Genomic DNA, 22,729 nt, shown 5'->3' on the forward strand with positions numbered 1-22,729 from the left:
GCCTGTGCCCCAAGTCATAAGATCCTGATAGCCCTTCACCATCGTCAGGGCTGGCAGGTCATGCTGTACTAGGAAATCTAGCACTACCAAGGCACTGTTGGGTTTAAAGTCACTCTCAGTCAGAACCAGGATTTCAGATACCCCATCCCCTAGCATTTGTTCTATAATGGCACAGCTAAACTTCACCTGGCCCTCCCTGGGTCTGGGGACAATGCCTGAGGGCATCTCCAAATGGATGACAGTAGACAATCTGGCACCTATAGGCCTGGTACCCTCAACAGGCTGATTACCCCAAGGAGTGGAGACAGGCTTGGCCTATCAATCCCAGGTCCCAGGGTTGCCCACCAGGACTATTTGAGTCCACCCTTGTCCCTGTCCTCTCCAGGGCTTTTAACACAGGGCCCCAACAAGGAATCCTCAGATATGGCTGGCAGTAGTAAATTGCACAGCCATTCTGGAAAACTTTCATATAAAGATAAGCATAAGCTTATCCTACTGATTAACAACTCCATTCTTAGATATTTACCCCAAATAAATGCAAACGTCAGCAAAATGACTTATATGTGTATTCATAGCAGTTGTATTCATAATAGCCAAAGACTGGTAATAACTGGGTAAATTATGGTCTATTCATATAATGGAATTCAATTCAGCAAATAAAAGGGAACAAAATACTGATACAAACAACGTTGAATCTCACAAACATGGAAAAGTAGGACACAAAAAGTGTAGACTGCATGTGTCCTCTCGTGTTCTCAATCACACAGAACATATTTATGGTGACAGCAGTCAGAGTTGGGTGGAGATGAAGAGGATGTTGTTCGCTGGAAAGGACTGCAAAGTAGCTTTCTGGAATAATGAAAAGGTTCCTGTATCTTAACCAGAGTGCCCCCTCCTCACTACTGCCACTTTCACCACCTTAGTCTGATCCTCTCTCATCACTTCTTGGACTCGCACTAGCTTTTCCACTGTTTTTTCTGCTCCCACCTTTCTCTTTAATTTGTTCTCTCACCACACAAAGCAGCCAGGTATAATGACTTTCCTGGTGTCCGGTTAACCAGAAGTTCTCAGGTTCAGTGCCCGGGTCCGACAAGTGCCTCAGTTTCGAGTTCAGTCCGGTTGGTTCCTGGTCTGGGCATGTGCAGGAAGCAACCAATTGATGTCGCGCTCACATCGATGTTACTCTTCTTCCCTCCCACTGTCTCTGAAATAAAGATTTTTTTACAGCTCTCCACCATCTTAGAATAAAAACCAAATATCTCCGGCTTACAATGCCCTACTTGACATGGCCTCCACCTCATCTCTCAGTGCTCCCATTTCCTCACTCCTCTCCAGCTACGCAGACTTCCGTGCTCTTCCTCAAACATGCCCAAGAACTTCCAACCTCATGGTTGTGCAGCAAAATGGTTTTTCCCGGGGTTAGAAGTGGCTCGCTTCTTCACTTTTCACATGCAACCTCCTCTGAGAGGCATTCCCTGACTACTTTACATTACTAGGGTATGAGGGGAAGACTCTTGAGATGAGGCAAAGGATAAATGACAAGGGAAAAATACGATGGAAAAGTGTTCCTTCCCCATTCCCCACCCCCCAGAGCGCCACTCTCAGAATTCCAAGCCTAATTTACTTTTTCTAATACTCTGGCTGCGTCCGCCCACCACGTGCACCAGGGGCTGCTTAAACCGGACTACTACCCCCAGCAAGCTTCGCGCTTTCGGGCAGGACCACAACCTGTAGGGGTGTCTGGGTCTCACATGGGCCGCCGACAGCGCGGGAGCAGAAGCGGACGCCCCTCTAGCTGAGCGCCTGTGGTACATTCCAACCGCAGCACTCCCAGGCCCCGCGCTTTCGAGCTCCGCGCAAACTCTGGGTGTTCTGCGACTGAGGAGCTAGTTTACTTTTCCGTTACCCCGTGGCGTCGTCGGTCTCTCTCCAGGAGGAAGACGAGGTTTCGGTCCAACGCTGAGGGTGAGCTTAAGCACAGTGTCCGCATTTGAGGGAGTAGTCTCAGTTTGAGGGGGTTCCTCAGTGGGCGTATTTGGAGGCTCTGGGTCCAGGGTGGCTGTTATGAGGGACCCTTAGGAAATAGTCTTTGGAGACTCGGGGGTGGGATGTGGGAGTCACTTTTAGTAAGTATCCTTTGGAGGAAGGGTTTATATGCCTTTTCGCAAAATTTAGGGGGATGAGAGGGGAGACCCTTAGAGTCCACGTATGAGTACTCTGTCCGTGGGGCAGAATTTGGGGTGCTCCCGAAGGGGAGAGGCGAAGTTTGAGGTTCCTGAAGTCAAGGCAGAATTTTGGGAGACTTGTTTCAGGAAAGGTACCGGCGACAGTGGGAACCTTCGGGACCGCCGTGGCATTGTTACGGTACCTGTGGCTTTTGTGACCTCTGGTTTTATGATGCGGTCCCCCCGCCCCCCACCCCGCGGGCTTGGGTACCGAGGGCGGAGACACTGGACATGTCGGGGCCCACAAGTTGGTAGCGAGAGGAGCACCCCCCCCAAGACTGTAGAAGGGACGCTGGAGCCCTAGGCGCTTCCCAAGGAGACAGGGTGCCACCCGGCCTTCCTCAGCCGCTCATGAGGAGGTGGGGCTGTGAGGAAATCCACTTTTACCTCTTTTCCACCTAGTTCGCTGGAAGTATGGCTTGTGAATTACTCACCAGGAGCGGATCAGCATGCTGAAGGAGTATTCTACAATTTGACTGGCAAACTAGAACTCACTGATTAATCGCAAAGGTGAGTAGCTCCACAAGTTTTCTGTAGCTTTTCTGTGGACGGTGTGCAGAATTCATGAGGGGCGTAGCTTTCAGGGCTTCATCTGTATGATCCACTGTTAGCTCTTCCTTATAGGCTCCAGGCTTAAAACCTTTCATCTAGGGAAAGGACAAGGCCCATTGATCCCAGATTATCAAAAAAGGCTCTAGATTCAAATTCCATTGATACTTGCCAGCTGTGTGATCTTCTGCAAATCTTTCTTTTAGCCTGAAAAAATGAGTATGAGCAAAATGATCATCAGATTAGTTTACAGTCATTTAACACTTTATTAGCTCATCTAATCCCCACAACAGCACTACTAGGAAGTAGCTTCTTATTATCCCCTTTTGTAGCTGAGGAAACTGGGACACCAGGAGAGTAATTTTAATTTGCCTATGGTTACTGTCAGTGAGTGGCTGAGCAAGCATTCAAATCTAGCCAGTCTAGTTCCTGAGTCTATAGTCTTAATCAAATGCTATAATCCCCTCCCCAAATTTAATGGTACTACTACTAATGTTAGTCATACAGCACTACATGCCAGGCACTGTTCTAGACTCTGTCACAAGGTAGGTTACCATCCTCATTTTATGGGTGGGGAAACAGTGGCTAGAGAAGTGTCTGACGCCAGGTTACACGGCTACTCATCCCAGTTGTCAGTGGGTGGGAATGCTTTTTGTGAGGGTTTAAGAACTCTCTTAGGTCACCTTTGAGTGGAGACATTAAGCACCAGAAGGAACTGATTTCCTGCTCTGCATTCTAGAGATCAGTGGCACAAGGCACGGAAAGTAAACACCACAGGAGCCACCATATCTATTAATGGGATCTACTGTTATTTGACAGAGTTTGGAGTGCTTATTGTGTGGCTGAGGTTTATCTCTGGTGATCTGGTAGTCTGTCCTACCTATTTAATGGATATTGGTGGCCTTAGCTTTCCTGTATCCTTCTATGAGGGTGTTTTAGGCACTATTATATTTGTAATTTTTTAAGTCCTTACTTGAGGACATTTTTTTCATTGCTTTGAGATAGAGAGAAACATCAATTGGTTGTTTGAACAGGGCATGTTCCAGATTGAACAGGGAATAGACCCCAATTAGGGATCAAGCCTGAAACCTTTCTGTTTACAGGGCGATGCTCCAACCAATTGAGCCACACTGGCCAGGGCAAGACATTATTTTTAAAATTATGTCCCAAGTTGGGGGGTTCTTCGGTGACTGGTTATACCCTTACCCACCCACAACTGACTTTATATTAGCATAGATGTGTTTACATGTTACCTTTGGTTAATATGTGATATTTAAAAATTTAAGTGTCCTGTGCCAGTGCTGCTCATAATTCATATTCTCTGATTTTGATAACACATACTGCCTTTATGAGGTAGATTACTATTCCTATTTTACAACTGTGGAGACTGAGGCACCTGTCAAAAGCATGTAGTGAGTCTGGATTTGGTTGGACCAACACAGCCCTAGTTCACATGCAGTCAGTCAGGGATGGGCCATCTCTGGGCCAAAGTGGAAAAAGAATTGTCTTGGGCCACAAATTAAATGCATTGTGGCACAAAATAAAAAAAATCTCAATGTTTTAAATTTTATGATTTTGTGTTGGGCCACATTCATAGCCATGCTGAGCCACATGTGGCCTGTGGGCTGCAGGTTGGACACCCCTGCTAGGCAAGGCTCTCCATCCAGTCTCATGTATAACTCATGATAAGTGAGTAGGACCTCTCTTGACCTCCCTGAGTTTCCAGGTTGAGTTGCTTCAGCATCATTACTCATTATTCATGAGTGGGGGTGGGGGAATATGTTTTCCCTATAGTACCCCCATTTCCCTGCTTGCAGGATATTATATGCAGTGGTAGGTGCATCTGTCTCTTTTATTCCAGCCCACCAAGATTTCTGCATTATTTATGAAAGATGTGGCCTTGGTTTCCTTGGGTTCTGGCTGTAAGATTATTCATTATTCATGACAGTGGAGTGTGGCTTCCATGTTTTAACATTGGCTTTTTGGTTGCTGGGTGCTAGTCAGCCAACCACCCGGCCTCATGCCTAATTCATGACCAGGATGTGTGGGCTTGATGCCCTTTCTTAGTTTCCATGGTAGCCTGGCTGCAAAGATGTATTCATTATTCAGGTTGCATGAGGTGTGGCCTGTTTTTACCTGTTTTCCTAGTTAGTGCCTTAGTAGCCACCAGGTGGAGCTATTCCTTTCTGGATGAATCACCTACTGTCCGGGACCACAATGGGCGAGGTCTGCTTGCATCCGGGTTCTGGGGGTGGGGCCCAAGGTTTTGTTCCGGCCTCGCGTTGAGCGGCCGCCATCTTGTGTCGGCTGTTCAGTAAAGGAGGTGGCAGGGACAAGAACAAACACTACGGCCAGGGGAGGAGAAGGCAGCTTAGGCACCAGCAACTCAGCAGCCCAGACAGCAGGGAGGAGGAAAAGGAGGAGGGCTGTGGCCGAGCTTGGCTTCGGCTCCTAGAGGAGTTGGCGGCGGCGCGACCCGGGGAACCGGCATTGGTAAGGAATGACTGTTCTTAGAACCTTGGCAGAGGTTTCAGGGTGCATTGGAGGAGGCAGGATCAGCACGGGGCCTGGCTGATGACAGGGTGGGCTGTGGTGCCTGGGACTATAGGGATCGGTGTGGGGGGCACATCTTGGGGTGGGGCAGACATTTCCCTTCAGGGATCAACCAAGTGTTAAAGACCTTCTCTTGGATCTCCCTTCATACACCCCTAGCCCCTAGGTATTTGCCCTCACAGTTTCCAAGAGGGTCCAGACCCTGGAGAAAGAGGGTTTGCAGGCTTTTGTTCATTTCTGCGACTCTAGCATCTTCCTTCAGGCACCCCAACACACACACACACACACACACACACACAGCCTGCCTTTAGAGCTTCCGAGGAGACTAAATCTTGTAAAAGGCCCTTTGGGCCTAAAGACTGACCCCCTATATCTCAGGTTTCCCAAACCCATCCTGGGCCCAGCACTTCTATTCAAATACCTTTAAGGCACTTACCTTTAGAGACTCCTTTCAATTTCTAGAATCCACCCTTAGAGACTGTCTCTACTATAAAGGGATGTCTCCTTTTTTATGGTCCCAGTATTTTCTTCAAAGACTATCCCTTATAGGCCACAGCATTTCCCCCATAAAATATACCTAACCTTCAGTATCTTCCCTCAGAACCGCCCAGGGGACCAGGCACCAGAGAAGAACTGTGTGGGCACATAATCCTCCATCAGAAATCCCCCTGCCAGCATCTTTCCCCGTGGACCCTGTTGGATCCTAGGCCTCGTCATCCAGAGATTTATTTGCTTCTCAAACCCCACCCTTCACTCAACCTCTGCTTTCAGAAGCCAACCAGGGTTCCAGCTTTTCTCACAGATCCCTTCACGTCAGGCTTCAGAATCTGCCTTCAGAGCCTTTCAAGGTCTACACCGTCTTCAGCCAGAGGTCCCCAACATCATTGTCAGATGTCTCTTCCCCCAGCAGTTGCAGTTGTCCTCCATCAGAGTACAAAAGCCCCTTCTCAGCTTCTACCCTCCAAACTTCCATAGGATCCTGCATAGTTGGTCAGAGAAACCCAACCCCACTTGGTGAACTAGCCCGTATCTCCTTACTGAACTTTTGAGACCCAGAATTGTCTGGGCTTAGCCTCCCCTTTCCATCATTTCAGAGAAGCTACAGTCCCTAGCCTATACCAGTGAGATCAAAACAAGGCCTTTGTGCTCTGGTAGAAAGCCCTGGGCTTCGGCAACTACCCTTGTAGCCTCCTGGGACTCTGACAGAGGTGTCAGAAATACCTCTCCCTTTGCAAGTCCCTTTTTTTGATCAAAGATTCCTCTCTGCCATCAGCATCTACCTGGCCCAAGAGACCCTCAGGGCCTCAGCATTCTGATGGAGAATACCCCTCCCCCCAGACCCGAGATCTTATTGCAGCTTCCTTGTGCCCTACAATCCCCTACCCATTCCCTGTGCTGGTTCTCTGGGACCCAGCAACTGCCCTCTACCTCTTTTCAGTCTCTGGGGGCCTCCAGTGGCATTTCCTGGCCCTTCCCAAAAGATTTCTTTACAAAATTTTGAGTTTTAATCACCCTTCCTTGGTCCACCCCACCTGTCCCACATGGCTTCTACCATCTCCTTTCCCACCTCCTAAAGCTCCTGGACTCCGACAACTGCCTCCTGACTCCTCTTTTCTGTTCCTAGGGACTTCTCAGTTAATCCCTTCTAGGAGGCTTGACAGGTCGCAGCCTAATAGGTTGGGTTCTCCATCCTAATAACCTGACCCTGTGCCTGCCCTCTCTCAAACCTGCTCCAGGACTCCTACCTCAAAACTTCTTTGGTTTGGGTGGTACAGAATGTTCAGGCATCAAAATCACCAATTTGGAGACCTCAGGCAAGTTCTGAAACTCTGAGCCCCCAGTTTAGCTTTGCTGAAGAGTTGATAGTATTTATGTTCTGATTGGAGCTTGAGCATATGTTTAGGGGGAAAGGGTATTGATTTTGTGCTGGGGGTGGGTGATCTTAACTGCTCTCTGGGGTTTCTGCCCTAGACCCTTCTGCTTTTCTTTATATTGGCCTGTTCCAAACCTCTGCAACTGAAATTCGCTCTTGAACAATTAACCAAAACCTGTTCAGACCTTTGCTGCCAGCACTAGGTAGGGGTCCAGAGGTAAAAGATGAAGAATTCTGGCCCGGGATCATCTCTGATTTAGGGAATGGGAAGATGATGATGTATCCCAAACAAGCAAACCAGTGACAAGGCAAGGAGATGAGTAATGGAGGCCACTGTGTGCCCAGTGAGGAACTTACTTACGTCCTCAGATCTCTGAGTTATGACTACAGACCTTGATTTTTGTTAACATTCTCAATAGCCCCTTGAGGATAGTTCCATTTGTCCCTTTTGGAGAAAATGAGGCTCAGAGGAAATGAGATCCCTACCCAGGTCAGAGAGTCAGAAAATGGGAAAGTATAATTTGTCCTTGTTTACCTAATTCACCAAGTCTTCCTACCTTGGTTGGTTCTTAGCATTTCTAGTAATACAGCTGGCTGACTGGCCCTAGCCAGCCTTGTGCCTCCTGGGTTCTCCTTCCTGCTCTCTCATCCCTTAACACTGGGCCCTTGGCCCTGAGCTGGGTCCTGACTCTATTCCCCCAGGAAGCATTTGGCAAACAGTTCCGCAAGCTCTGGGCAAGTGACTGTAGTTCCCTGGGCCTTTGTTTTCTTTGTGATGTGGCCATAAGGTTATTGGGTCCGTGGGCATTCGTATTAGACAAAGCCTTTGACTACGTGACTAACAGGCAATAAGTCCCTCATAGATAGCAGGAAGCTCCTGTCATCTTGCTTAGCACTAGAGTATAACAGGTGCCAAGTTGGAATTTTAGGTACAGTGGGAGTACTCTATGTGATTGGGTATTAGAATGGGCTCAGGGTAGAACAGAGGCCTAGAGGGGCATTAGAGGCGAGGTTAAATGATTCCCCAGCATCTGGATCCAGTCACCACCCTCACCCCCAGATTTCAGTTCCATGGCAGTCTGTATTGTTCTGACTCTGGGACTGGTTTGTGACCCTTGGCAAATTCACTTGGCCTTTAAACTCAGTTTTCTCATTTGTCTGGCAAGGATGCTCAACCCTGCCTTGCAGGGTCAGGACCACTGAGGGGATGACACCTGATCACACTACAAGGCAGCCTGGGCTTCAGGCACAGCAGATCCCTGCTCTGGGCCCAGCTTGGTCACACGCTGTGGGAACCTTAGCCAAGTCACCACACGTCCCTAAGTTAATTTTTTCCTTCAGTGTGAGCTGGGGAATGTTATCAATAGTAGTTCCAACCCCATGGGGGTGCCCTGACTACAAAGTGAGGCGAGGCTCATAAAGTATGATGTTTGTCCAAGGGGGGTACTCTTAACACTTACCGTTACTGTTAATATGCTTAAGGGACTCCACATGCAGATGAAGCTTGGGAGGTGAGCGTCTTCTCTCTTCCTGTCACCTTTTATTGGCCTAGGTGTCTCTCGGGGCTGGGGTGGGAGCGGGTATTGGGCTCCGTCCTGAGCCCCTCTGGCAACTGGGTTCTCTGGCATCATACCACCCTGTTGGATGTCCATGCCGTGTTTCCCTCCCTCAACCCCTGTCCCCGGGGTTAAGGGAGAGGAAAATGGCTGCTCATTCTTGCCTACCTGCTCTGTGCCAGGCTTTATGGTCTGTGTTCTATCTCAACAACTCCATGGGGGTAGGTAAATGCTATTATTATCCCAGTTTTACAGGTGAGGGAACTGAGCTCACAGGGGTTAAATAAGATTTGTTAAGGAGTGGCAGGCTGACCTGAATCACCATCCCTCATCTGACTTCCCCACGAGCACATTCTCCTTGTCACTCCTTTGCCCTGCAGGATTGGCGCCTCTTCCTCTTTACGCTGGGCTGGGGAGAAAGCTGAATGGCCTGGTGGTCAGTAGCATGGATTGTAAGGCAGACCACCTGGGTTCAGATCTTAGCTCTGGCAGCTGTGTGTCCCTGGGCAAGTCACGTCATCTCTATACTTGTCTCCTTTTCTGTAAAATGGAGATGCTAGCTCTTAAGTCTTCCCTTCCCCCACAGTCTCCAGTAACCAACAGAGACATCCATGTTCCCCAGGCTCACCTAACCCACCTTTTTCCCTCTAGATGTCCGGCTCGCCGCTGTCCAAGAGACGTCGCGTGTCTGGGCCTGATCCAAAGCCGGGTTCTCACTGTTCTCCTGCCCACTCTGTGTTATCTGAAGTGCCCTCATTGCCAACCAACGTAAGTGTCTTTTTCCTGGAAACTGGCAGGTGGGGTAGTGGGGCAGTTTCCTGAAAACTGAGAGGTAGTGGGGATGGTGGGTGAAAATATCTTTTGTATCACTGTCCCATGTGTCCACACTCTATTCTCGTGTGTCTCCCTGAATCTGCTATTCTTCTCCTCCATCCCTAGGGAATGGCGAAGAACGGTAATGAGGCAGACATAGATGAGGGCCTTTACTCCCGGCAGCTGTAAGTGGGGCTGAGGTTGGCCAAAGAAGTGGGAGGGGAGGCTCTGAGAGGATGTGGTTGGGAGGGCCTGGCCCTGACCCAGCATGCTCCTTAACCTGGCAGGTATGTGTTGGGCCATGAAGCAATGAAACGGCTCCAGACATCCAGCATACTGGTATCAGGCCTGCGGGGCCTGGGTGTGGAGATTGCCAAAAACATCATCCTTGGTGGGGTCAAGGCTGTCACCCTACATGATCAGGGCATTGCCCAGTGGTCTGATCTCTCCTCACAGGTACCTCTTCTTAACCTCCCTTCCTGCCCAGGTACCAGCCCCCCAGGCTTTATAGCCACTTCACTTCATCCCTTAATCTACTTTGCAGTTCTACCTGCGGGAGGAGGACATTGGTAAAAACCGTGCTGAAGTCTCCCAGCCCCGCCTCGCTGAGCTCAACAGCTATGTGCCTGTTAGTGCCTATACTGGCCCTCTTGTTGAAGACTTCCTTAGTGGCTTCCAGGTACCTCAAGCAAAGCCCAGCCTCCTGTCCTGTTCTCTCAGAGCCCATTACTATTGTGTTTATTTGTCTAATATTTAAGGGACTGCCCTGTGTGCTAGGTTTCATGCTGGGGGTGAATTCAGGGGGTGCAGGCAAGATTTAGATCCTGGATGTGTCTTTTTAAAGGGAGGGAAGATATGGACAGAGAGATAGTACAGCATAGGGTTATGAGCACAAACTGGAGCCATACTGCTTTGGTATGAGTCTCTGCTCCTGTTAGTATGATCTTGGGTGGTCACTTAATTTCATGTGCCTTACTTTGCCCTGTTTGTTGGAGTGATAGTAATACAGATCTCATAGAGTTTTTACGAGAGCTAAACATTTAGAATAGCAGCTGGCACATGATTAGAGCCATCTGGTTGTTTGTTAAATAAAAGCTCTGGGCCAGAAAGAGGAGCTGTGGGAACTGAGATTCTGTCCTGGGATGTCCCAGCAGCCAGAGCACACTGCAGCTGACCCCTGAGGTGTAGGGGGTAGGAGCTCAGCCTGGGGAAGGGTGGGAGTTCAGGCAGAGAGCAGAGTCCCAAGGATGTGGCCAAGCAGGCGTTGTCTTGAGGATTGGGAGCAAGTGGGTGTGGTAGGATTGAGCTCAGACTTTGGCTGGGACAGTTTTACCTCTTCTGTGTCTCACTGGGCATGGTAGGGTTGCAGGCAGGCATCAGTGGGTGTTGGCAAATGAATGAGTCAGATCAGACTCTTCCCAGCTGCCTCTTTACCTAGCCTGGTACTGGTCTAGGGATTCCTAGCTACTTAGTTTCTATTCACTGACTTTCACTGACCCTGGATCTGATACATGGTAGATACAGTGTTTCTGTGTTTCTAAGAGGGCTGAAACAGCAAAGCCCTTGGGGCTCCCTGAACTCTTCACACCAAGCTCCCTCCGTTATTATGCCCTGAGACTCCACCTCTCTGCCTGTCCTCAGGTGGTGGTCCTCACCAACACCCCTCTGGAGGACCAGCTGCTGGTGGGTGAGTTTTGTCACAGTCATGGCATCAAGCTGGTGGTGGCAGACACACGGGGCCTGTTTGGGTGAGTGCCCCTACCCATTTCCCTAATCCTTGTAAAGCCTAGGTCAAGACCTTCAAGCTCTCACTGCCCACAGCCCCCTTTAGCCACCTGGGTTTTAGATTGTGTGTTCACCTCCCCGTGTGGCATGAACGCCATCTGATTAGCAGGGATGAGCTGAATTTGTTCAGCAAGTATTTGCTACATCTTGAAAGACATGTGAAGTCCCCCCAGGCATGGGAAGTTGGGCATCAGCCCTGTTGCCCCCTTCACAGGCAACTCTTCTGTGACTTTGGAGAGGAAATGATAATCACTGACTCCAATGGAGAACAGCCACTCAGTGCTATGATTTCTATGATCACTAAGGTGAGGAGAGCAGCCTCAGGGACGCTAGGAGGTGGATGGGCAATGGTAGGCTGCCTTGTCTGCTCCTGTTACTCTGAGCTTGTCTCTCAGACCACTCTTATTTTAACCAGGACAACCCTGGTGTGGTTACCTGCCTGGATGAGGCCCGACATGGGTTTGAGAGTGGCGACTTTGTCTCCTTTTCAGAAGTACAGGGCATGGTTGAACTCAACGGAAGTCAGCCCATAGAGATCAAAGTTCTGGGTAAGCTAGGGTCATGGGGAAGTCAGGGGAGATAAGAAGTGTGTCCCTGGGCTCTAAGCGAGGGGAGACACATCCTGGGTGTCTGAATTGAACCAGAAACAGTTCCTGGGGGTCCAACCCCAGCTGGTGGGCATGGGGTGGGGGGAGGTGCTATGTCATGTCTTAGCTGTTCCTGGGAGAACAGGTCCCTAGTATCTGCTGAAGGGGAAAGGTCTCTGGTGTTTGAACAGAGCAGATCAGAGGATCCACTCATGTCTGAGCTGATAGGGACAAATGGCAAGGAGTATCTTCTAGTATAGACTTGGGGCCAGGGACATAGGTTCTCATGGCCTTGGAGCTGGGTCTGTGGCAGAAGGGAAATTTTTTCTGATGTCCAAGTGGAACCTGGGGTGGAGAAGAAATGGCTCCTGATATCTGAACTGGGTCGGGAATGGATTTTTCCTTATCTTGGGGATGTTGTGTGTTTAGGGAGGATGGGTAGCCTGATGGCCTCCATGTTTCCCCTAGGTCCTTACACCTTTAGCATCTGTGACACCTCCAACTTCTCTGACTACATCCGTGGTGGTATCGTCAGTCAGGTCAAAGTACCTAAGAAGATCAGCTTTGTGAGTGTGGAGGGTGGTGGGCTGTAGGGGTGGATCTGGGGATTTCCAGGTTCTGCATTCTTCTCTTCTGGTTCTGATGCCCTTCCCGCCACAGAAATCTTTGCTGGCCTCACTGGTAGAGCCTGAATTTGTGATGACGGACTTCGCCAAGTATTCCCGCCCTGCTCAGCTGCATGTTGGATTCCAGGCTCTGCACCAGTTCTGTGCTCAGCATGGCCAGCCCCCTCGGTCCCACAATGAGGTGGGTATATGGGTGAGCTAGCCAGGGCAGATGACCTTGGCACTGAAGGCCTAGCATACCTCTCTCCCTGTCTACTCTTCCCCACTGTAGCCTGATAGCTGTGCTTTTGGTTGCTCCTGCCCCACCAGGAGGATGCAGCAGAGCTGGTGACCTTAGCCCGGGCTGTGAATGCTCGAGCTTTGCCAGGAGTGCAACAGGAAAGCCTGGATGAGGACCTCATCCGGAAGCTGGCATATGTGGCTGCTGGAGATCTGGCACCCATAAATGCCTTCATTGGGGGCCTGGCTGCCCAGGAGGTCTTGAAGGTCAGCATAGATAGAGAATAGCAGGGTTGGGGCTAGGCCAAGTACCTCCCTGACTCCACCACTTGCTGTCCTTCTGTGTTTTGCCCCCCAGTTAACTACTGGCCACTTTCCCTTTTCTCCCCAATCTCCAGGCCTGCTCTGGGAAGTTCATGCCCATCATGCAGTGGCTATACTTTGATGCCCTGGAGTGTCTCCCTGAGGACAGAGGGACCATCACAGAGGATAAGTGTCTCCCGGTATGTGAGTGAGGTACATGGGAAAGGTGCCACTGGGGGGTGTATTTCTGGCAAGGGTCCTCTCTGAGCCTCTTCCCTTCTCATTCCTCAGCGCCATAACCGTTATGATGGGCAGGTAGCTGTATTTGGCTCAGAAATGCAAGAGAAGCTGAACAAGCAGAAGTACTTCCTGGTGAGTGATCCCCTTAGACACCTACTCCCTTCATCTCTCCTGGCCTCTGGCTATCTTTTCCGGGGTCTCCTGCCTCCTGAGGCAGAAGACCAACTCTTGGTTCTTATACACTTCTGTCCACATGCCTATGCTATTTTCTTTATCCTAATGCAACCTTCTGTTAACCCCCTTTGGTGCTGCCTCCCTCAAATGATTGGTTACTTCTTTTAGCCCTGGGACTTGAGTATGTGGCACCAGACCCTCATCTAGGCTCCTGTTGCCCTCAGGAGGAGTGAAGAGTGATTGGTGGCTTTAAGCTAACCTGTATTAACCAGGCTCTCTCTCTTCTTGGCTGCTTCCTAGGTGGGTGCAGGAGCCATTGGCTGTGAGCTGCTCAAGAACTTCGCCATGATTGGGCTGGGTTGTGGGAAGGGTGGAGAAGTTGTCGTCACAGACATGGACACCATTGAGAAGTCAAATCTGAACCGACAGTTTCTGTTCCGGCCCTGGGATGTTACGGTGAGGGGCAGGGCATTGTCATCTCACTTTCCTGCTGTCTTTTTGTTCCCATTTTTGGTGGGGGGGGAAGGAGTCCTTTTTGCCTTCTTCTTTCCTCAGCTCCTTCTTTCAGTTTCTTTTCATTCAACAAACATTTATTGAGTACCCTTTCATTGAATCTACCACTTTTCATCTCTTTTTTTTTCCTTTTCCCTTGACTTCTTATCCATGCAATTGGGACAGTGTGGTGGGGTTCCTCCAAAATACCCCCAGTTTGTGATAACACTAGAACTCAAAGGATGTACTCAGTTATATTCACAGCTATGATTTCTTTTAGCAAAGGTTGCAGGGCAACGTCAGGAAAGGGAAAAGTACATGAGGTGAAGTCTGGATTAGACCAGGCACAAGTTTCCAAAACTCTTTTCCTAGTGGAGTCACACAGGACACATTTATAATTCCCCCAGTAGCCGGGTGCAACAACACATTTGAAGTGTTGTCAACCAGGGAAGCTTGTTAGAGACTCAGCACCCAGGGTTTTTACTGTGGGCTCCTCAAATAAGCACCCTGTGCTGGGTATGTACCCAAGCACCACATTTCTGGAAGGAAAGCAGGTGTTGTGCACAAACCATGTTGTTTGCAGTCAAGGCACAGAGAGCCATCCTTATCACGAAAGGAATGGTGAGAATCCTCCCAAAGTCCAAAGCCCCAGATGCCAACCAAGGGCCAGCCTTGCAGGCAGGCCTTTCGTTGGGAAGTGCTTTATACCTGCTAGGTTCACTCTTCTCTGCACAGACAGAAGTTAGGTTATACAGGGATCTATCTGGTAAGCCTTCCATGGGGGATAACATTATTTATAGTTCATGGCAAGTATGGTGCAAAGGAACAGCAAAAATGAGGGAAATCAGAGGGGTCCAAGACGTGCATTTGTGGTTTTGATCACAGAGATTGAAGAAGGGTCTGTAGATGTGGAGGGTATGCGGGAGTAGAAGAGTGCTCCAGGCCACGATGAGTGCCCAGGCCACAATTGAGAGGTGAGAGGGGGCAGTAGGTGAGCTAGAGAAAATAGGGCCACGCTCCTTTTACCCTCAGTGGAAGTGAGAGCTGGGGTAGGGTTCTGAGGACAGGAGGGATAGGACCTGACTTGAGGCTTTTGAGAGAATCTTGGTTGTCTGTGTGCTTTTAGATCCCGTTTTTATTTTGGCGGGGGAATGTTCTCCAACCCTGAGTGCTGAGACCAGATAGCTAGCTTGTCTTCAGCTGGTGTCTGGCCACTGCTTCCCTTTCCACTGAACTCCTGCCACATTTATTACAGTCCCTCCCATGAGGCACTGTCAACAGACTGGCTTTGTTAAATCAGGGAGCCTCCTGAGGTCCGTCAGGTGAATGCACAAATAACTGAGCTGTTTACCCTTCCTCCGTCCCCCAGAAATTAAAGTCTGACACCGCTGCTGCAGCTGTGCGCCAGATGAATCCTCATATCATGGTGACAAGCCACCAGAACCGTGTCGGCCCTGACACAGAACGCATCTATGATGATGATTTCTTCCAAAACCTGGATGGTGTAGCCAATGCTCTGGACAACGTGGATGCCCGTGAGTTTGGAGTTGGGTGAGGAGGTCAAGGGCAGGGGTGTATGTATGTATGTGTGTTGGGGGTGCCTGTCTTTCTGTCCTATCCTGATGTCCCTCCCCCTTCATACTCCCAGGCATGTACATGGACCGCCGCTGCGTATACTACCGTAAACCACTGCTGGAATCAGGCACACTGGGCACCAAGGGCAACGTGCAGGTGGTGATCCCCTTCCTGACAGAGTCATACAGCTCTAGCCAGGACCCACCTGAGAAGTCCATCCCCATCTGCACGCTGAAGAACTTCCCTAATGCCATTGAGCACACCCTGCAGGTGATCAGCTTTCAGGGGTGAGGGAAGGGAATAGGCACCCTACCTTTCAGCATCCGGGCTCCTGACCTTCAGGTGTTGCAAGCCTAAGTACAAAATGTACTTTTTCTCCAAACCTTCCTCTCTCACTTCCCATCCAGCAGCCTAGGTGTTTAGTGTGGTTCATTCATGTTTTAACTTTTATTTTGGAAAGTTTTCAACATGTAAACAGGTATAAAGAGTAGTATGGTGAACACTCAAATACCACTCATCACCTAGATTTAACAGTTGTTCCTGTTTTGCCACATGTTCTTTGATTTGTTTGTGTGTGTGTGTGTGTGCTCTGAAGTATGTCACGGATATCATACCACTTCACTCCCTAATACTTCAGTGTGCTTCTGTGAAGGGAGTATGTGTTTCTACATAAAAGGTCTCTCAACCTTTGTATTGGGACATTAACACCAAGTGAAGTACACAGAAGTTAAGAATAATTTTTTTTTTCACATACTCACTAATGTTACCATTGCTCAGATCCAGTTCATTGGTTTTTTAATTGAAGCTGGGGTTGGGGAGTGGGGAAGGTTAGGAGCAGTATTTGACAGACATCCTTCAGAGCAGTTGTGTTTTTTATTTGACTTATTCATCCCCACGTAATTTGTTTGCTCTCTCTGCAGTGGGCTCGGGATGAGTTTGAAGGTCTCTTTAAACAGCCAGCAGAAAACGTCAACCAATACCTCACGTAAGTAACTAAATGCCCCCTCGCCCCATCCCCTCCCTGCCAGGCAAGGCATCCTATCTTCATAACACTTGGCGTCAGGACTAGCTTTCCATGGGGAAATGGGGGTTGTCCTGGAGCCCACTCTTGGAGCCACTGTGTAATCCTGCCTCTGACCACTCCAATTCCTGATAGAGACCCCAAGTTTGTGGAGCGGACCCTGCGGCTGGCGGGCACCCAACCCTTGGAGGTGCTGGAGGCCGTGCAGCGCAGCCTGGTGCTGCAGCGGCCACAGACCTGGGCTGACTGTGTGACCTGGGCCTGCCACCACTGGCACACCCAGTACTCTAACAATATCCGGCAACTACTACACAACTTCCCTCCTGACCAGGTAATGCCCACTTGCCAGGTCTTTTTGGCAGAATCTGAAACAGGAACTTGCTGTGGGCTCACACACACACAACCCGGCTCCTCCTGGTCATTGGTCCAGCTGTGGCAGATGCCCCAAGACATAAGGATCTCAGAAGAATGATGAAGTCTAACTTGCTTTTCCCATCCCCTCTCCTTGGATCAGGAGACTTTGCTTCCCTTACTTGTGTTGTGTGCTGAGTCATGTGGATTTCCAGGGCTATAGGGATTATGGGGAAGAAATTTGGAGTTAAGAAAACAGTAGTCAGTGTGGATTCAAATCCCAGCTCCATTTGCACTTGGGAAACTCACATAACTTTTCTTTGCACCTCAGTTTCCTCAGGGAGATAGAGATAAATAGTATTTACTTCATAGGGATTTTTGTGAGGATTTAGTGGTATTTACTAATACTAAGTTTATACAGTGCTTGGCAGTCCATAAAGATTAGTTGAATGGCTGTGTGTCTTGCACAAACCATGTGCCTAGGAATTGGTGGTAGTCTATTCTCAATGAGGTCTCTGCTTCAGCCTGGCATCAGAATTTCCATCTCTAGTACCCTGCAGTCTGGATCTTTCATTATTAACTCCAGTCTTCTGTCAGTGCAAGCTGTAGTGAGTCAGGGCCCATCCAGGGCCAGGGTGAGGAGTTAGGATTGTTAGGCCTTCACTCTCAGGTTCTGTACCTCAGAAATCTCTCTAATCCCTTAGCTAACAAGCTCAGGAGCTCCATTCTGGTCTGGGCCCAAACGCTGTCCTCACCCACTCACCTTCGATGTCAACAACGTAAGTCTCCCTGAGGTCTCCTAGGGTCAGTGGGAAGGAGTTAGAGACTTCTCAGGTGAGGGCTGATGTGCTCCCCCTCTGGCTCTGCTTTCTTCCAGCCTTTGCATCTGGACTACGTGATGGCTGCCGCTAACCTGTTTGCCCAGACCTATGGGCTGATAGGCTCTCAGGACCGAGCTGCGGTGGCCGCACTCTTACAGGCTATCCAGATCCCCGAGTTCACCCCCAAGTCTGGTGTAAAGATCCATGTCTCGGACCAGGAGCTGCAGAGTGCCAGTGCTTCTGTTGGTGAGCGTTTATGGCTATTTAGCCAGGAGTTACCACCTCACTTGTCCCCTGCCCAGCTCAGCCTCCCCACCAGTCCTCTGTCCCTGGCTGTGCCGTGACTCCAGTCCTGAGCTTCCCCCATACCTTCCTTAGGCCCTCCCTTCCTCTGAAATGAAGAGGTTTGGTTAGGGCAAATTCTCTCCCGAAACTCACTCCCTTTCCCTTCCCACTCTGTAGTTCTCAGGAGAACTAGCTGTTTGTTTCTCTTGCTCCATACATATCTGCCTTGAAAACATTTTTTTCTCTTTCTTCTTGGTCTGTTTATTTGGGAGCATATGATCTCCACCAGTGGTCTTTGTCCCTTATCATCTGCCTCCATCTTCCTACCCCCATGTTCCTCTTTGTGTGTATTCACCCTAATGTTGCCCTCCATGTAATGTTCCTCCTCTCTAAACACTCCTTCCTCATCTCTCCCCATACCCCCACCTCTCTCCATGTCTTTCCTTCAGTTTGTTATGCTGTTACATAGTATCAGGGATAAAGGGCCAGATAGTAACTCTCTTAGGTTTTGCAGGCCACGTAATGTTCACACCTATCATCTCTGCAGTTGAAACATGAAAGCAGCAATACACATGTAAATGAGTGAATGTAGCTTTGTTCCCGCAAAATTTTGTTTATAAAACGGTTGGCAGTCTGAATATGGCTCATGGGACCTTAATTTTCTCACATTTGGTTGGTGTATTTATCTACCTACCTTTCCTTTTCATCTCTCTTCCTCCATTGATAGTGCATCTGTAGCTGTGTTACTCTCCCTGTTTCCTTCCTGTCTCCCCCACTTCTTCTCCGTATGTCTTCACCTGTCTCTTACCTCCTCATTTTCCTTCCCAAGTATCTACCCACATGTTCCCTTCTGTATATCTTTCCCATCTTTCCTTCATTTTTTATGCATGTATTTCCTTTCTCTTTTCATGTGTATATATAAATGTAAAATGCATCTAAAATGTCCCACCTGTCTCAATCTCTTTTTGCTCCTGTTCTCCCCTTTTCATGTTTTCTCTCTCCTTCCATATTTTTCTTCTATATCCATGTCTGTATATTTCCCCCCAATTTCTCCTCCATGTATCTTTTTCATCCCTCCTTCCCCCATATCCTCCTCCCCCCATATCCTCCTCCCCCCATATCCTCCTCCCCCCATATCCTCCTCCATGTCTCCCATCTCTGTACTTCATTCTCCCCAAGACCTCCAATTCTCCCACCTGGATTTCTCTGTCTCCACTTTCTCCTAGTGTCATCATTTCAGTTCCATAGTGTCTCCAGAGATAACTCTTGATATTAACTCTTCAGGTTTGTGCCTGTTGCCTTGCCTTGCCTTCTCTGTCTTGCCCCTTCTCCGAGGATGGCTTTCCTTTTCAAATCTATGTTCTGTCTGAATACCTTTTGCCCCAACCTGGGCTTCTGATTTCACCTCAGACCCTGGCCTGGGGTCTCAAGGGCTGTTGGTGTCTTTCTTCCTGCAGATGACAGCCGTCTAGAGGAGCTCAAGGCCACACTGCCCAGTCCAGAAAAGCTCCCTGGGTTCAAGATGTACCCCATTGACTTTGAGAAGGTGCTGGGTGGGGACTCTGGGCAGGCGGGGGGTGGGCAAAACAGGTCTCTGAGGATCTGGAGGCAGCCCCAGGTCCTTGTAGGGATTGGATCGTGGGCTTGCCACGTAACCCTGAACAAATAGATGTTCCCAACCATGTTGTTGATCCGATAGAGCCCAGTAGGTAATTGCTGTGTCCCCAAAGGCCAGTAATCCTATTCCTCTGATCCTCTCATTATCTTCCCATCCTCCTCCAACCATAAAAGGATGATGACACCAACTTCCATATGGATTTCATTGTGGCTGCATCCAACCTCCGGGCAGAGAATTATGACATTCCCCCTGCAGACCGGCACAAGGTGAGGGCATCTAGACCTGACATTTCACCCCCTCCCAGGCTTGAGTTCCCCATATTCCATCCATTCTGTATGCTGGGAACCTTTTCCTCCTCAACTACTGTCTTCCTTGATTTCACCTGCCCTATAGAGCAAGCTGATTGCTGGGAAGATCATCCCAGCCATTGCCACAACCACAGCAGCTGTGGTTGGCCTTGTGTGTCTGGAGCTATACAAAGTGGTTCAGGGGCACCGAAGGCTTGACTCCTACAAGAATGGTTTCCTCAACTTGGCTCTGCCTTTCTTTGGCTTCTCTGAACCTATTGCCGCACCCCGTCACCAGGTGAGGTCCTGCATCAGGGGAGGTAGGCTTGTCTGTGGGAGGGTATTTCTCTGTAGAGCTGGCTCTGGTTTGCTTCATAGGTTTTCACCAGGTGAAGGTTTGTGTCATTGTGTACTTACTCATTTTGTGTACCACTTGTTCATTTACTCCTCATATTTTTTGAGTACCTTCTGTGTGCTAAGGACAGGTTTTGTTCTCCCTGTGGAAGCCCTCAGAAAAGATGGGATATTTAAATTGTGCCCTGGGGGATTGTTAAGAACTGTGCAATGATAGCAACCAACATTTATTAGGTGCTTACTACTACTAAGTTCTTGTGCTTGCTTTATTAATTCACTCACATTTTTATTGGGCAGCCCCCCCCCCAAAAAAAAGCAGGATAAGGCAGACTTGAGAGTACCAGGTGGCAAGGGGATGGGTTTGAGATTTTAAAATGTAGGATGATCACAAATGACCTTGCTGAAAAGATTATATGTGAGTCCAAACTTGGAGGAGGTGAAGAGAAAGACCATGCAGTCTTCTGGAGGGGGGGCGGAGGGGAATGGGAGGCATTTCAGATGGAAGGCCCAGGAAGGATAGGAATGTGCCTGCATGGTATGTTTCAGAAAGATTTTGCTAGAGCAGAGTGAGTGAGGTGAGGAGTAAAGAGTAGGATTGCAATGAGGTTTCAGTGCTTACTCAGGGTGTGAGGTGGAAGCCACAAGAGAGTTTTGGACAAAAGAGGCTTGTGATCTTGCTTAACATGTCTCTGTATGAATCAAGGGAGGAGAGTGACAGGGCCAGACGATCTGGTGGCCCTCATCACACTGGTCTTTTCCTTGTCCTGCAGTACTATAACCAAGACTGGACGTTGTGGGATCGCTTTGAGGTACAGGGTCTGCAGCCCAATGGTGAGGAGATGACCCTCAAACAATTCCTTGACTACTTTAAGGTGAGGCCCCTTCTTCATTCTCACCCCACATGAAGGCGGAGTGTGCTTGTGACTGGCCTGTCCACTCCAATGACATTGCCATCCCTCTTCCCTTCTCCAGAAAGAACATAAGTTGGAGATCACCATGCTGTCCCAGGGTGTGTCCATGCTCTACTCCTTCTTCATGCCAGCCGCCAAACTCAAGGAACGGTTGGATCAGCCGTGAGTTGGGTAGCAGGGAACCTCAGCTGGCAGCTATCCCACTCCTGTTTACCACCCTTCACCACCTGGGCCCCCACCCACCTGTCCTTCCTCTCTCGCTTTCTGCCTCACTGACGTTTTGCTTCCCTGCCCCCAGGATGACGGAGATTGTAAGCCGTGTGTCGAAGCGAAAGCTGGGCCGCCACGTGCGGGCACTGGTGCTTGAGCTGTGTTGCAACGACGAGACCGGCGAGGATGTTGAGGTCCCCTACGTACGATACACCATCCGCTGACCCCCAGCCCCCTCTCTCCAGAGACCTTCTACCCCAGGGCTCCCATTTGACCTCTGGCAGTGGCCCAACTAGCCAAGTCTGGGTTTCCATCTTTATCCCCCTACCTGAACCCTTCTTGTCACTGCTTCCTACCTTGTTCAGAACCTTGAATCCCAATAAAGAGTTATTAATGCAGACATGGCATGCGCTGCTGGCTCCAGGGCAGAAAGGGATTTCCTGGGGCTGTTTGGTTGAGATGGTAATTCAAAGGGCTCAGCCCTACCCCAGCTGCCAGTTTCCTGAGCAGAGAAAATATAGGAATTGTTATTTCTCCAGCCTACCCTGTTCAGGAAAGAAGTAGAGGCACTATAGAAGTGGGGCCATAAAGAACAGATACCTGGGTCCAATTTATTTGAACTGGATTCCAGTTCTGCCTTCTCTATCTCCTAACACTCCCATATTGATATTGGGTCAACATGGCTTACATCCTTCGGGCAGATCCCTTCCCTCCTGGCTCAAAGCACTCAGACCCTGGACAAGCCTTTGCCATCGTGGTTCTCAGTGCCAGGAATGCCTGTGGTGCCATTTAGTTCAACCTTCCTGCTGCAGGAGGGCTTTGTAGTGTTTTTTTTTTTTTATGAAAATAATTTAGCTGAGGATATCTGTACAGAAAACCCTTTCCTGCTCCAATCTTCCCTTCTCTCTCCGCACCCCCCCCCCCCGGGTTTGTCCTGAGGCCTCTGAACTCTGAGAAGAGTTAGCTGTGGGTTGCTGATTGGTTAGAGTAAGCAATAGGAGGCTCACCTTAGGTCCCACCAGTCTGACTACCTGGTGGTGCCTGAGGAAGTCACTCATACCTCTGTCTCTCTCCCAACAACTTAGACTCTCATCCTGGCATTCAAACCTGGTTATTGGGAATAGTGCATCCTATCCCTGAACCTGTCCTAACAACTTTCACAGCTTGATCCTATATCCACTGCCTCCTGGGCCAGTGTCAAACCCATTATTGTGTATGTCCTTGGCCACCTTCTCATGACTTTTTTTCTTTTAGTGATCTCATCCTCCTACACTTTTTATTCCACACTAGGACACTGGGGA

General features: G+C 49.3%; 1 protein-coding gene across 2 annotated transcripts; it reads left to right on the forward strand.

The window, feature by feature from the left end:
• The first annotated feature begins 1,856 nt into the window (after positions 1-1,856).
• Positions 1,857-21,828, forward strand: UBA1 (ubiquitin like modifier activating enzyme 1). 2 transcript variants are annotated; one of them, XM_037062361.1, is made up of 27 exons: positions 1,857-1,965; positions 2,628-2,735; positions 9,408-9,524; positions 9,696-9,754; positions 9,857-10,025; positions 10,114-10,248; positions 11,211-11,317; positions 11,569-11,659; positions 11,770-11,902; positions 12,410-12,507; positions 12,602-12,748; positions 12,877-13,053; positions 13,185-13,289; positions 13,381-13,461; positions 13,804-13,959; positions 15,365-15,530; positions 15,644-15,840; positions 16,491-16,555; positions 16,727-16,922; positions 17,647-17,721; positions 17,820-18,009; positions 19,506-19,594; positions 19,840-19,932; positions 20,060-20,251; positions 21,078-21,179; positions 21,280-21,380; positions 21,517-21,828. In XM_037062361.1, the coding sequence occupies exons 3-27, from the start codon at positions 9,408-9,410 to the stop codon at positions 21,650-21,652; spliced, it is 3,177 nt and encodes a 1,058-aa protein (XP_036918256.1). In that variant the 5' UTR covers positions 1,857-1,965; positions 2,628-2,735; the 3' UTR covers positions 21,653-21,828. The 2 variants fall into 2 exon arrangements, with proteins under 2 accessions (XP_036918256.1, XP_036918255.1); XM_037062360.1 differs by lacking the exons at positions 1,857-1,965; positions 2,628-2,735 and adding an exon at positions 5,050-5,267.
• The last annotated feature ends 901 nt before the right edge of the window (positions 21,829-22,729 follow it).

Source organism: Sturnira hondurensis, unplaced genomic scaffold (assembly GCF_014824575.4).
Source record: "Sturnira hondurensis isolate 20B ecotype Veracruz unplaced genomic scaffold, ASM1482457v3 Scaffold0013994, whole genome shotgun sequence".
NCBI classification, from domain to species: domain Eukaryota; kingdom Metazoa; phylum Chordata; class Mammalia; order Chiroptera; family Phyllostomidae; genus Sturnira; species Sturnira hondurensis.